The following is a 15,179-nucleotide window of genomic DNA, read 5'->3' as shown; positions in this document are numbered from 1 at the left end:
TACCGAGAATTACACCCGGCATACAGGACAGGAGAAGTAGAACTGTGCAGAGTCCATACATACAGAATAAGAACAGATACCGAGAATTACACCCAGCATACAGGACAGGAGAAGTAGTACTGTGCAGAGTCCATACATACAGAATAAGAACAGATACTGAGAATTACACCCAGTATACAGGACAGGAGAAGTAGTACTGTGCAGAGTCCATACATACAGAATAAGAACAGATACCGAGAATTACACCCGGCATACAGGACAGGAGAAGTAGAACTGTGCAGAGTCCATACATACAGAATAAGAACAGATACCGAGAATTACACCCGGCATACAGGACAGGAGAAGTAGTACTGTGCAGAGTCCATACATACAGAATAAGAACAGATACTGAGAATTACACCCAGTATACAGGACAGGAGAAGTAGTACTGTGCAGAGTCCATACATACAGAATAAGAACAGATACCGAGAATTACACCCAGCATACAGGACAGGAGAAGTAGTACTGTGCAGAGTCCATACATACAGAATAAGAACAGATACCGAGAATTACACCCGGCATACAGGACAGGAGAAGTAGAACTGTGCAGAGTCCATACATACAGAATAAGAACAGATACTGAGAATTACACCCAGCATACAGGACAGGAGAAGTAGTACTGTGCAGAGTCCATACATACAGAATAAGAACAGATACCGAGAATTACACCCGGTATACAGGACAGGAGAAGTAGTACTGTGCAGAGTCCATACATACAGAATAAGAACAGATACCGAGAATTACACCCAGCATACAGGACAGGAGAAGTGGTACTGTGCAGAGTCCATACATACAGAATAAGAACAGATACCGAGAATTACACCCGGTATACAGGACAGGAGAAGTAGTACTGTGCAGAGTCCATACATACAGAATAAGAACAGATACCGAGAATTACACCCGGCATACAGGACAGGAGAAGTAGAACTGTGCAGAGTCCATACATACAGAATAAGAACAGATACCGAGAATTACACCCAGCATACAGGACAGGAGAAGTAGTACTGTGCAGAGTCCATACATACAGAATAAGAACAGATACCGAGAATTACACCCGACATACAGGACAGGAGAAGTGGTACTGTGCAGAGTCCATACATACAGAATAAGAACAGATACCGAGAATTACACCCGGCATACAGGACAGGAGAAGTGGTACTGTGCAGAGTCCATACATACAGAATAAGAACAGATACCGAGAATTACACCCGGCATACAGGACAGGAGAAGTGGTACTGTGCAGAGTCCATACATACAGAATAAGAACAGATACCGAGAATTACACCCGGTATACAGGACAGGAGAAGTGGTACTGTGCAGAGTCCATACATACAGAATAAGAACAGATACTGAGAATTACACCCAGCATACAGGACAGGAGAAGTAGTACTGTGCAGAGTCCATACATACAGAATAAGAACAGATACCGAGAATTACACCCAGCATACAGGACAGGAGAAGTAGTACTGTGCAGAGTCCAAACATACAGAATAAGAACAGATACTGAGAATTACACCCAGCATACAGGACAGGAGAAGTAGTACTGTGCAGAGTCCATACATACAGAATAAGAACAGATACCGAGAATTACACCCGGCATACAGGACAGGAGAAGTGGTACTGTGCAGAGTCCATACATACAGAATAAGAACAGATACTGAGAATTACACCCGGCATACAGGACAGGAGAAGTAGTACTGTGCAGAATCCATACATACAGAATAAGAACAGATACTTAGAATTACACCAGGTATACAGGACAGGAGAAGTAGTACTGTGCAGAGTCCATACATACAGAATAAGAACAGATACCGAGAATTACACCCAGCATACAGGACAGGAGAAGTAGTACTGTGCAGAGTCCATACATACAGAATAAGAACAGATACCGAGAATTACACCCGGCATACAGGACAGGAGAAGTGGTACTGTGCAGAGTCCATACATACAGAATAAGAACAGATACTGAGAATTACACCCAGCATACAGGACAGGAGAAGTAGTACTGTGCAGAGTCCATACATACAGAATAAGAACAGATACCGAGAATTACACCCAGCATACAGGACAGGAGAAGTAGTACTGTGCAGAGTCCATACATACAGAATAAGAACAGATACCGAGAATTACACCCGGCATACAGGACAGGAGAAGTAGAACTGTGCAGAGTCCATACATACAGAATAAGAACAGATACTGAGAATTACACCCGGCATACAGGACAGGAGAAGTAGAACTGTGCAGAGTCCATACATACAGAATAAGAACAGATACCGAGAATTACACCCAGCATACAGGACAGGAGAAGTAGTACTGTGCAGAGTCCATACATACAGAATAAGAACAGATACCGAGAATTACACCCGACATACAGGACAGGAGAAGTGGTACTGTGCAGAGTCCATACATACAGAATAAGAACAGATACCGAGAATTACACCCGGCATACAGGACAGGAGAAGTGGTACTGTGCAGAGTCCATACATACAGAATAAGAACAGATACCGAGAATTACACCCGGCATACAGGACAGGAGAAGTGGTACTGTGCAGAGTCCATACATACAGAATAAGAACAGATACCGAGAATTACACCCGGCATACAGGACAGGAGAAGTAGTACTGTGCAGAGTCCATACATACAGAATAAGAACAGATACTGAGAATTACACCCAGCATACAGGACAGGAGAAGTAGTACTGTGCAGAGTCCATACATACAGAATAAGAACAGATACCGAGAATTACACCCAGCATACAGGACAGGAGAAGTAGTACTGTGCAGAGTCCAAACATACAGAATAAGAACAGATACTGAGAATTACACCCAGCATACAGGACAGGAGAAGTAGTACTGTGCAGAGTCCATACATACAGAATAAGAACAGATACCGAGAATTACACCCGGCATACAGGACAGGAGAAGTGGTACTGTGCAGAGTCCATACATACAGAATAAGAACAGATACTGAGAATTACACCCAGCATACAGGACAGGAGAAGTAGTACTGTGCAGAGTCCATACATACAGAATAAGAACAGATACCGAGAATTACACCCAGCATACAGGACAGGAGAAGTAGTACTGTGCAGAGTCCATACATACAGAATAAGAACAGATACCGAGAATTACACCCAGCATACAGGACAGGAGAAGTAGTACTGTGCAGAGTCCATACATACAGAATAAGAACAGATACCGAGAATTACACCCGGCATACAGGACAGGAGAAGTGGTACTGTGCAGAGTCCATACATACAGAATAAGAACAGATACCGAGAATTACACCCGGCATACAGGACAGGAGAAGTGGTACTGTGCAGAGTCCATACATACAGAATAAGAACAGATACTGAGAATTACACCCGGTATACAGGACAGGAGAAGTGGTACTGTGCAGAGTCCATACATACAGAATAAGAACAGATACTGAGAATTACACCCAGCATACAGGACAGGAGAAGTAGTACTGTGCAGAGTCCATATATACAGAATAAGAACAGATACTGAGAATTACACCCAGCATACAGGACAGGAGAAGTAGTACTGTGCAGAGTCCATATATACAGAATAAGAACAGATACTGAGAATTATACCCAGCATACAGGACAGGAGAAGTAGTACTGTGCAGAGTCCATACATACAGAATAAGAACAGATACCGAGAATTACACCCGGCATACAGGACAGGAGAAGTGGTACTGTGCAGAGTCCATACATACAGAATAAGAACAGATACCGAGAATTACACCCGGCATACAGGACAGGAGAAGTGGTACTGTGCAGAGTCCATACATACAGAATAAGAACAGATACTGAGAATTACACCCAGCATACAGGACAGGAGAAGTAGTACTGAGCAGAGTCCATACATACAGAATAAGAACAGATACCGAGAATTACACCCAGCATACAGGACAGGAGAAGTGGTACTGAGCAGAGTCCATACATACAGAATAAGAACAGATACTGAGAATTACACCCGGCATACAGGACAGGAGAAGTGGTACTGTGCAGAGTCTGTGGTTGGGTGGGGGAGGGGATGTAGACGGTTGGCGATGGTTTCCGGAAGGGAAGTTGTGAAATTTCGATGTCTCGGATCTCTCGCGCTCCGCACACCCCCCTCCCCCCAATCAATGTACAGCTTCCTCCAGGTCTAATACACTGCTACAAAGTGACATTGTTAGAGAAGAAAAAAAAAAGAAGAAAAAACAGAGTGAGGGGGGGGAGAGAGAGAGGAGAAGAGGAGAGAGGACAGCAGGGGAGGAGGAGAGGAGAGCAGGGGAGGAGGAGAGGAGAGCAGGGGAGGAGGAGAGGAGAGAGGACAGCAGGGGGGGAGGAGAGGAGAGCAGGGGAGGAGGAGAGGAGAGCAGGGGAGGAGGAGAGGAGAGAGGACAGCAGGGGGGGAGGAGAGGAGAGCAGGGGAGGAGGAGAGGAGAGAGGACAGCAGGGGAGGAGGAGAGGAGAGGACAGCAGGGGAGGAGGAGGAGGAGAGGACAGCAGGGGAGGAGGAGGAGGAGAGGACAGCAGGGGAGGAGGAGGAGAGGAGAGCAGGGGAGGAGGAGGAGAGGAGAGCAGGGGAGGAGGAGGAGGAGAGGAGAGGACAGCAGGGGAGGAGGAGGAGAGGAGAGCAGGGGAGGAGGAGAGGAGAGAGGACAGCAGGGGAGGAGGAGAGGAGAGGACAGCAGGGGAGGAGGAGGAGGAGAGGACAGCAGGGGAGGAGGAGGAGAGGAGAGCAGGGGAGGAGGAGGAGGAGAGGAGAGGACAGCAGGGGAGGAGGAGGAGAGGAGAGCAGGGGAGGAGGAGAGGGGAGGAGGAGAGCAGGGGAGGAGGAGAGGGGAGGAGGAGAGCAGGGGAGGAGGAGAGGAGAGGAGGAGAGGAGAGCAGGGGAGGGGGAGGAGAGGAGGAGGGGGGAGGGGGAGAGGAGACGTTGTAGTGAATGCATGTAGACAGAAAGATTGTATGGAAACTGGGGGAGGGGAGACTTAGGAAATGTTTCCTCCTGCCTGCAGCAGATTGATGACATCATCTCAGGGTAGGCGGAGTCACTGAGCGGAGCTCCAGGATTGGTTTATAATGAGAATATTTCCTGTACATTGTGACCTATGAGGGATTATTTATTCCCATACATGGAATAGGCTCTTCTATGTCTAGTCTGATGGGCGGTCCCGGGATGACATCACACTTGCGGCGCGCTGACGTCACTGTGCACAGCGGCTTCTATTCAGTTATTTTCAGAAGAAAAACAAAGAAGGAGCCGCCTGAATATCACACAATTATTATCCCGGAGGACCGGCGCCAACATCAACAGTCACAGTGAAGGTTCCCAGAGCCGGCCAGCATGGCGCGGAGAGAACGGCGGACACTGCGATATCCTGAGGCCAGACACAAAGTATTCCATAGGACCATGCTGGGACTTGTAGTTCTCAGGAGTTACTCCATAATGCATCCGATATCTATCACTCAGTGTATATATATATATCTTACAGAGGACCTGTCCCTATGAATAGACCCCGGACAGATCACAGTATAGCTGGAGCTCCACTCAGTCTGCTGCAGGTAGGAGGAAGCATTTCCTCAGTCCCCCCCCCCCCCCCCCAGTGACATTGCCTAGGCTGAGGTGAGGCGGAGCTTGTCCAGTTGATGGGTGTGGCCATAGTAATGTCAGCATAACCTGTCGGCAGCCGTCACTCTGGTCGGGGTGGACCGACACTCTCCTCCACTATAAACTATTAATCTATATATAAGCCCTGAAGAAGCAGCCCCTCCCCCGAAACGTGTTGGCTGCGATCTGAAAATTCTTGTTCAACGAACATTTTAAATTAACTTCCAATCAAGAAGTCCGATTCTATTCCTGGGCGCTCCCAACCTCCAATCCGGGATCAGATCTTCTGATGAGCGATTCCTTCACTGCGATCAGAGAGGCAGCATCCTCGGAGCTGAACCAGATCTACAAACAATGAGATCCCCTCCCCCATGGAGAACTCCCTTCTTCCCCTCCCCCATGGAGAACTCCCTTCTTCCCCTCCTCCCTGGAGAACCCCCTTCTTCCCCTCCCCCATGGAGAACCCCCTTCTTCCCCTCCCCCATGGAGAACCCCCTTCTTCCCCTCCCCCATGGAAAACCCCCTTCTTCCCTTCCTCCGCGGGGAACCCCCTTCTTACTGATTTACATGAAAACCCCTCCACCCCAAACCGGTGACACCGCGTCTTTATGGAGCCGGGAGCAGCGAGCGGCCACAATGGGAACCATCACAAGCCCGGCGTTATACAGTGCCTTGCAAAAGTATTCACACCTCTTGAAATTTCCCACATTTTCTCATGTTACAACCAGAAACGTAAATGTATTTCATTGGGATTTTATGTGATAGACCGACACAAAGTGGCCATAATTGTGAAGTGGAAGGAAAATGATAAATGATACAAATAAATCTGTGAAAAGTGTGGCTGCATTTGTATTCACCCCCCTTTACTCTGATACCCCTAACTAAAATCTAGAGGAACCAATTGCCTTCAGAAGTCACCTAATTAGTAAATAGAGTCCCCCTGTGTGTAATGTAATCTCAGTATAAATAAAGCTGTTCTGTGAAGCCCTCAGAGGTTTGTTAGAGAACCTTAGTGAACAAACAGCATCATGAAGGCCAAGGAACCCCCCAGACAGGTCAGGGATAAAGTTGTGGAGAAGTGTAAAGCAGGGTTAGGTTATAAAAAAAATCTCCCAAGCTTTGACCATCTCACGGAGCGCTGATCAATCCATCATGGGAGAACTGCAACCCTACCAAGACATGGCCGTCCACTAAACTGACCAGCCGGGCCCCTACCAAGACATGGCCGTCCACTAAACTGACCAGCTGGGCCCCTACCAAGACATGGCCGTCCACTAAACTGACCAGCCGGGCCCCTACCAAGACATGGCCGTCCACTAAACTGACCAGCCGGGCTCCTACCAATACATGGCCGTCAACCTAAACTGACCGGCCGGGCACTACCAAGACATGGTTGTCCACTAAACTGACTGGTCGGCCCCTAACAAGACATGGCCGTCTACCTAAACTTACCGGCCGAGCCCCTACCAAGACATGGCCGTTCACCTAAACTGACCGGCCGGGCCCCTACCAAGACATGGCCGTCCACCTAAACTGACCGGCCGAGCAACCCTACCAAGACATGGCCGTCCACCTAAACTGACCAGCCGGGCCCCTACCAAGACATGGCTGTCCACCTAAACTGACCGGCCGGGCCCCTACCAAGACATGGCCGTCCACCTAAACTGACCGGACGGGCCTCTACCAAGACATGGCCGTCCACCTAAACTGACCGGCCGGGCAAGGAGAGCATTCATCAGAGAAGCAGCCAAGAGGCCCATGGGGAACTCTGGAGGAGCTGCAGAGATCCACAGCTCAGGTGGGAGAATCTGTCCACAGGACAACTATTAGTCGTGCGCTCCACAAATCTGCCCTTTATGGAAGAGTGAGAAGAAGAAAGCCATTGGTGGAAGAAAGACATAAGAAGTCCCCATTGCAGTTTGGGAGAAGCCATGTGGGGGGACACAGCAAACATGTGGGGGAGGAGCAAACATGTGGGGGAGGAGCAAACATGTGGGGGAGGAGCTCTGCTCAGAGGAGACCAAAATTCAACCAAAACGCTATGTGTGGGGGAAAACTAACACTGCACATCACCCTGAACACACCATCCCCACTGTGAAACATGGTGGTGGCAGCATCATGGTGTGGGGATGCTTTTCCTCAGCAGGGACAGGGAAGCTGGTCAGAGTTGATGGGAAGATGGATGGAGACAAATACAGGACAATCTTAGAAGAAAAGACTTGAGACTGGGGCGGAGGTTCCCCTTCCAGCAGGACAACGACCCGAAACATCCAGCCAGAGCTACAATGGAATGGTTTCATGTGTTAGAATGGCCCAGTCACAGTCCAGACCTAAATCACATTGAGAATCTGTGGTAAGACTTGAAAATTGCTGTTCACAGACGCTCTCCATCCAATCTGACAGAGATGAGATATTCTGCAGAGAAGAATGGGCAGAAATGTCCTCTCTAGATGTGCAAAGCTGGTAGAGACATCCCCAAAAAGACTCCCAGCTGTAATTGCAGGGAAAGGCGGAGCTACAAAGTATTGACACCGGGGGGTGAATACAAATGCAGCCACACTTTTCACAGATTTATTTGTATCATTTATCATTTTCCTTCCACTTCACAATTATGGACACTTTGTGTCGGTCTATCACATAAAATCCCAATAAAATACATTTATGGGGGTAACATGAGAAAATGTGGGGTGTGAATACTTTTACAAGGCACTGTATATAAAGGGGGTGCTCCTATCATCTCTATACAGGGGAGGGGGGGAGGTGGGGGTGTGACACCCCCTTGCACATCTTGCAGCCCTGCAGGTGTCACTGCTCCGCCCCCCTCCCCATCTATAAGCATCAATGGTTACATTGTATACTCGGCTGGTTGTTACTTCCATGTTTTTGTTTTGACCTTTAGATTTGATGAGGGATGAGAATTCCTCTCCCGCCTCTTCCCTGCGCCAGCAATCCTACGCTGAGCGCGCTCCCAGTCTTAAAGGGACCGTCTCCTCCTCTCTGCAGAGACACTGCAGGGGGCGCTCCATCCCAATACAGGGACTTAACCCTTTCCTCCCCAGTCAGCACAGCACTGCAAGGGATTTCACAGCCAGAGAGAGCCAAACGGGTCACCGGACACCTCACAAACTATGAACCTGCCCCCCCCCCAACACTAAGGTCAGGCCCACCCAGAGGGGGAGGAGCGACCTCACATGGCACAGCTATTGGAAGCCAGAGACTCCTCCTCCCCCCGCTCCTGTATTCCGCACAGAGCTTAGAGCCAAATGACAGGCAGTCAGTGCAATGCATGGGATGAGGAATCCCCCGCCATGTGCCTGGGGGGGGGGGGGTGCAGGCTACAACATGGGGGGCGGAGCAGAGCCTCCCACTCACCACTCATTGTGAAAGATTTCAGCAGGCGGAGAGGAATTATTCTACAGGACACAAGCAGGCGAGAATATGCAAATTCTTATATCCGCAAAACTGAAGTCCAACAATAAACCTTAGAGGAGGCGGGCCCTAATCACACCGGGTTATAGGGGACACCTTTATTTACACAGTCATCGAGACTGGTGTCACCAGAATCTGGCCCCTCTCCCGCCTGGTGTCACCAGAATCTGGCCCCTCTCCCGCCTGGTGTCACCGGAATCTGGCCCCTCTTCCGCCTGGTGTCACCGGAATCTGGCCCCTCTCCCGCCTGGTGTCACCAGAATCTGGCCCCTCTCCCTCCTGGTGTCACCGGAATCTGGCCCCTCTCCCGCCTGGTGTCACCGAAATCTGGCCCCTCTCCCGCCTGATGTCCCCAGAATCTGGCCCCTCTCCCGCCTGGTGTCACCGAAATCTGGCCCCTCTCCCGCCTGATGTCCCCAGAATCTGGCCCCTCTCCCGCCTGGTGTCACCAGAATCTGGCCCTCTCCCGCCTGGTGTCACCAGAATCTGGCCCTCTCCTGCCTGGTGTCACAGTAATCTGTCCCCTCTCCCGGATTGGTGTCACCGGAATCTGGCCCCTCTCCCGCCTGGTGTCACCAGAATCTGGCCCCTCTCCCGCCTGGTGTCACCAGAATCTGGCCCTCTCCCGCCTGGTGTCACCAGAATCTGGCCCTCTCCCGCCTGGTGTCACCGAAATCTGGCCCCTCTCCCGCCTGATGTCCCCAGAATCTGGCCCCTCTCCCGCCTGGTGTCACCAGAATCTGGCCCTCTCCCGCCTGGTGTCACCAGAATCTGGCCCTCTCCTGCCTGGTGTCACAGTAATCTGTCCCCTCTCCCGGATTGGTGTCACCAGAATCTGGCCCCTCTCCCGCCTGGTGTCACCAGAATCTGGCCCCTCTCCCGCCTGGTGTCACCGGAATCTGGCCCCTCTCCCGCTTGATGTCACCGGAATCTGGCCCCTCTCCCGCCTGGTGTCACCAGAATCTGGCCCTCTCCTGCCTGGTGTCACCAGAATCTGGCCCCTCTCCCAGCCAGTGACAACCATGGTATTGGCTCTCTGGCTGTCCCAGTGACATCATAGCCTAGATTCCCCTGTGACATCATCAGCCATGGTTGTGTGATTCAATCTTTAAAAGAATCCATAAAAACCTTCCTAATGAGCGTCACCGAGAATCATCAAAGTCTCCGCCATGTTTTATAGATCCGGAGGGAAGTCATTAATGTCACTCATCACAATCCACTGTGTCTGAGCTTGGATGGGGGGGGGGCTTCCTAGAAGATGAGCTGTAGGGGGTTCGGGCCCAGGTTTGTAACACATGAGGGGTCTCCAGCCCAAGAAGGGGAGACTTGGTGGGGCTCTCTTAAACCAGGAAGGTGAAATATTGAGGGTCTCCGGCCCAGCGAGGGGAGACATGAGGGGTCTCCGGCCCAGCGAGGGGAGACATGAGGGGACATGAGGGGTCTCCAGCCCTGGAAGGGGAGACATGAGGGGTCTCCGGCCCAGGAAGGGGAGACATGAGGAGTCTCCTGCCCAGGAAGGGGAGACATGAGGGGTCTCCGGCCCAGGAAGGGGAGACATGAGGGGTCTCCGGCCCAGGAAGGGGAGACAGGAGGGGTCTCCGGCCCAGGAAGGGGAGACAGGAGGGGTAGCCGGCCCAGGAAGGGGAGACAGGAGGGGTCTCCGGCCCAGGAAGGGGAGACAGGAGGGGTAGCCGGCCCAGGAAGGGGAGACAGGAGGGGTCTCCTGCCCAGGAAGGGGAGACAGGAGGGGTAGCCGGCCCAGGAAGGGGAGACAGGAGGGGTCGCCGGCCCAGGAAGGGGAGACAGGAGGGGTCTCCGGCCCAGGAAGGGGAGACAGGAGGGGTCGCCGGCCCAGGAAGGGGAGACAGGAGGGGTCTCTGGCCCAGGAAGGGGAGACAACTGAAACGTCCGGCCCAGGACTGCTTGTGTTCCAGGTGGATGAAGCAGAATATCGATCGATCACCAGAAGCTCAGTGATGTCTCCGGAGGGATTTAGTGCAGAGAATTTTGTATAAAGCGTCACATCATCTTCCCCGCCCATCCCCCATAATTTCCATACAAATCACTACCCACAGCTGTATGTAATATCAGGAAGTTTCCTCAACCACCAACATGCTGAGCAACCCATAATACCCCCCCCCCCCCCCCCCCGAGATCCCCAACACAGGAACCCTATAATACCCCCCGAGAGCCCCAACACAGGAACCCTATAATACCCCAATAACCATCACTCCATCCAAACATTAATGGGCACACCGGGAACTCAGCACAGGGATGGTGCGAACCCCTCATAATGGGCACAGGGATGGGGGGAACTCCCTCATAATGGGCACAGGGATGGGGGGGAATCCCTCATAGTGGGCACAGGGATGGGGGGGAATCCCTCATAGTGGGCACAGGGATGGGGGGGAATCCCGCATAATGGGCACAGGGATGGGGGGAACCCCTCATAATGGGCACAGGGATGGGGGGGAACTCCTTCATAATGGGCACAGGGATGGTGGGAACTCCCGCATAATGGGCACAGGGATGGTGGGAATCCCTCATAATGGGCACAGGGATGGGGGGAATCCCTCATAATGGGCACAGGGATGGGGGGGGAACTCCCGCATAATGGGCACAGGGTTGGGGGGAACTCCCGCATAATGGGCACAGGGATGGGGGGGGGGGAACTCCCGCATAATGGGCACAGGGATGGGGGGAATCCCTCATAATGGGCACAGGGATGGGGGGGAATCTCTCATAATGGGCACAGGGATGGGGGGGATCCCTCAAAATGGGCACAGGGATGGGGGGGATCCCTCATAATGGGCACAGGGATGGGGGGGAATCCCTCATAGTGGGCACAGGGATGGGGGGGAATCCCTCATAGTGGGCACAGGGATGGGGGGGAATCCCTCATAGTGGGCACAGGGATGGGGGGAATCCCGCATAATGGGCACAGGGATGGGGGGAACTCCCGCATAATGGGCACAGGGATGGTGGGAACTCCCGCATAATGGGCACAGGGATGGTGGGAACTCCCGCATAATGGGCACAGGGATGGGGGGGAATCCCTCATAGTGGGCAAAGGGATGGGGGGAATCCCTCATAATGGGCACAGGGATGGGGGGGAATCCCTCATAATGGGCACAGGGATGGGGGGGAATCCCTCATAGTGGGCAAAGGGATGGGGGGGAATCCCTCATAATGGGCACAGGGATGGGGGGGAATCCCTCATAGTGGGCACAGGGATGGTGGAAACACCTCATAATGGGCACAGGGATGGGGGGAATCCCTCATAATGGGCACAGGGATGGGGGGAATCCCTCATAATGGGCACAGGGATGGGGGGAACTCCCGAATAATGGGCACAGGGATGGGGGGGAATCCCTCATAATGGGCACAGGGATGGTGGAAACACCTCATAATGGGAACAGGGATGGGGGGAATCCCTCATAATGGGCACAGCGGGTGTACAGAGCCGGGAATTCAGCACAGGGATGGTGGGAACCCCTCAGACATTCATGTACATGGAGATATGTCCAGCTAATAAAGGTGAGGAGGCTGGCCTAGTGGTAGATAAGGTAAGGGAGAGTGGGGTCGAATCGGAGGGTAAGAGTGGGGAAACTGTTATTTCCAGTTTGTCCAAGAATGATGTGGAATGGTTGGAGGAGAAAAGGAAGAAGGGCAAAAGAAGGAAAAAAAAGTGTTCAGCTACCCACAGTCCTGAGGTTTTGCCTTTTGACAAATAAGTTTGGGGTCCTGTCAGATGACGATGAATGGGACTCGTTGAGTACAGCGTCTTCTATGGATGAGGAGTCCCAGGGTGCACTGGTTCTCCAGGGAGAGAGAGAGTAGTCAGCCTAAGAAAAGGCCACCTCAATTATCCTCGGTTAAAAGTGGCACCCAATAATGTTGTCAGATTAAAATCAGTCATAAAATATAATGTCTGATAAAAGGCTCCATGCATGGTGACGGTGATGTTCCTTAGTCTGTCTCTCTCGTAGGGTTTATGCTGTGCGCTATTTGGTTTATTTATTATGTTCTTGTTTTGTATCGTTATTTTCAATTATTTTGTAAATATGTTATTTATAATTTATTTATTATGGTTTTATTGTATATAAGTTGTTTGTTTGTAAGAATTTTCAGTAAACAAAATTAACCCCTCATAATGGGCACAGCGGGTGTACAGACCTGGAAACTCAGCACAGGGATGGGGGGGGGGGGGGAATCCCTCATAATGGGCACAGGGATGGTGGGAATCCCTCATAATTGGCACAGGGATGGTGGGAACCCCTCATAATGGGCACAGGGATGGGGGGAACTCCCGCATAATGGGCACAGCGGGTGTACAGACCCGGGACCTAAGCACAGGGATGGGGGGGGGGGAACCCCTCATAATGGGCACAGGGATGGGGGGAACTCCCGCATAATGGGCACAGGGATGGGGGGAATCCCTCATAATGGGCACAGGGATGGTGGGAACCCCTCATAATGGGCACAGGGATGGGGGGAACTCCCACATAATGGGCACAGGGATGGTGGGAACCCCTCATAATGGGCACAGGGATGGGGGGAACTCCCGCATAATGGGCACAGGGATGGGGGGAATCCCTTATAATGGGCACAGGGATGGGGGGAACCCCTCATAATGGGCACAGGGATGGGGGGAACTCCCACATAATGGGCACAGGGATGGGGGGAACTCCCACATAATGGGCACAGGGATGGTGGGAATCCCTCATAATGGGCACAGGGATGGTGGGAATCCCTCAAAATGGGCACAGGGATGGTGGGAATCCCTCAGAATGTGCACAAGGATGGTGGGAACCCCTCATAATGGGCACAGCGGGGGTACAGACCCGGGAACTCAGCACAGGGATAGTGGGAACTCCTCATAATGGGCACAGGGATGGTGGGAACCCCTCATAATGGGCACAGGGATGGTGGGAACCCCTCATAATGGGCACAGCGGGGGTACAGACCCGGGAACTCAGCACAGGGATGGTGGGAACCCCTCATAATGGGCACAGGGATGGTGGGTGCCCCTCAGACATTCATGTACATGGAGATATGTCCGGCTGCTTTGTACTCCATAGATATAAGAGTCGGGTCTCACATCAGTGACAACATATAATAGAATATTCTATGTACATAGAGAGGTCTTTGTGCTCAGACTGGGAGACGTTTCCTGTCTGCGATGTTTTTCTTTCTCATATTTATATTATACCAAACCGAGACTGGAAGAGTGTGAGTGTGGGGGAGGGGACATTAGAGTGTAAGCTCCTCTGGTACAGAGACTCCTTGCTCTGAGGGTCTCTGGCCTTCTTCTGGGTGGGTGGCTCGGTCTATGAAGGACGGGGATGTTTTGATTTGTTCTTCTTGTGATTGGACAATGTATCTTTTCTCCAGCTAACAATGTAACTGTAGAAGTGTCTCTGGAGGCTGCGATCCTCTAGGATTGGATTCTTTGTAATTATGGAGATAATTCTTTAATTATTCTCTCCTTATACTGAATTAATGGGAGGAATAGTAAGAATCAACGATGGAAACATTTACAGCATTACAGTGGTGACCCCAGATGAAGCTGAAAGTACTCACCGCGGTGGAGCCAGAAGAACTGGCGTAATAGACGGTGATGACCATGCTGGTGGTCCTGGGATGGATGGTGGTCTTGGGATGGATAGATGGTGGTCTTCAGGTGGATGGTGGTCTTGGGGTGGATGAATGGATGGTGGTCTTCAGGTGGAGGGATGGATGGTGGTCTTGGGATGGATGGACGGATGAGGATGCTTGGTTCTCCTCCTCTGTGGCTGTGCGATGATGATGAGGAGGAGGAGGATGACGATGATGACTTCTTTCTCCCTCTGCTCTCTCTCTCTGACTCTCTGACTCTCTCGCCTTCTTTTGCTCAGCAGGCAGGGGAGGAGGTTCTCTTTTTTTTCTTCAATGAACTTTATTTCTCCCAGGAAAGGCACAGCAGCTGCACACAGCCAGTTCTCTCTTCTCTGGGAGATTTCTAGACAGGAATTTTCCTGCTTTACATTTATTGCTTTCAGCTGCTGGAGGAGAGGAGAGGAGGAGGAGGCACCGGGCGCCTCGCCCCTCTACCAGGATTTATAAAAC

The 15,179-nt window shown here is 51.5% G+C and overlaps 1 protein-coding gene across 1 annotated transcript in view; it reads right to left on the bottom strand.

Annotated features, from left to right (window-relative positions):
* The window catches only part of LOC309560181 (adapter SH3BGRL-like), a 33,020-nt gene extending 18,245 nt beyond the window's left edge, over positions 1-14,775 (bottom strand). Inside the window, exon 1 of the mRNA XM_082263753.1 lies at positions 14,655-14,775. Coding sequence (XP_082119879.1) covers positions 14,655-14,699 — 45 coding nt within the window. The 5' untranslated portion in view covers positions 14,700-14,775. The remainder of the gene's footprint in view (positions 1-14,654) is intronic.
* Positions 14,776-15,179: the final 404 nt, after the last annotated feature.

This window comes from Pelophylax lessonae, assembly GCF_965119305.1.
Source record: "Pelophylax lessonae genome assembly, chromosome: 7".
In the NCBI taxonomy this organism is placed as follows: Eukaryota; Metazoa; Chordata; class Amphibia; order Anura; family Ranidae; genus Pelophylax; species Pelophylax lessonae.
This window is presented reverse-complemented; position numbering and strand designations above follow the sequence as displayed.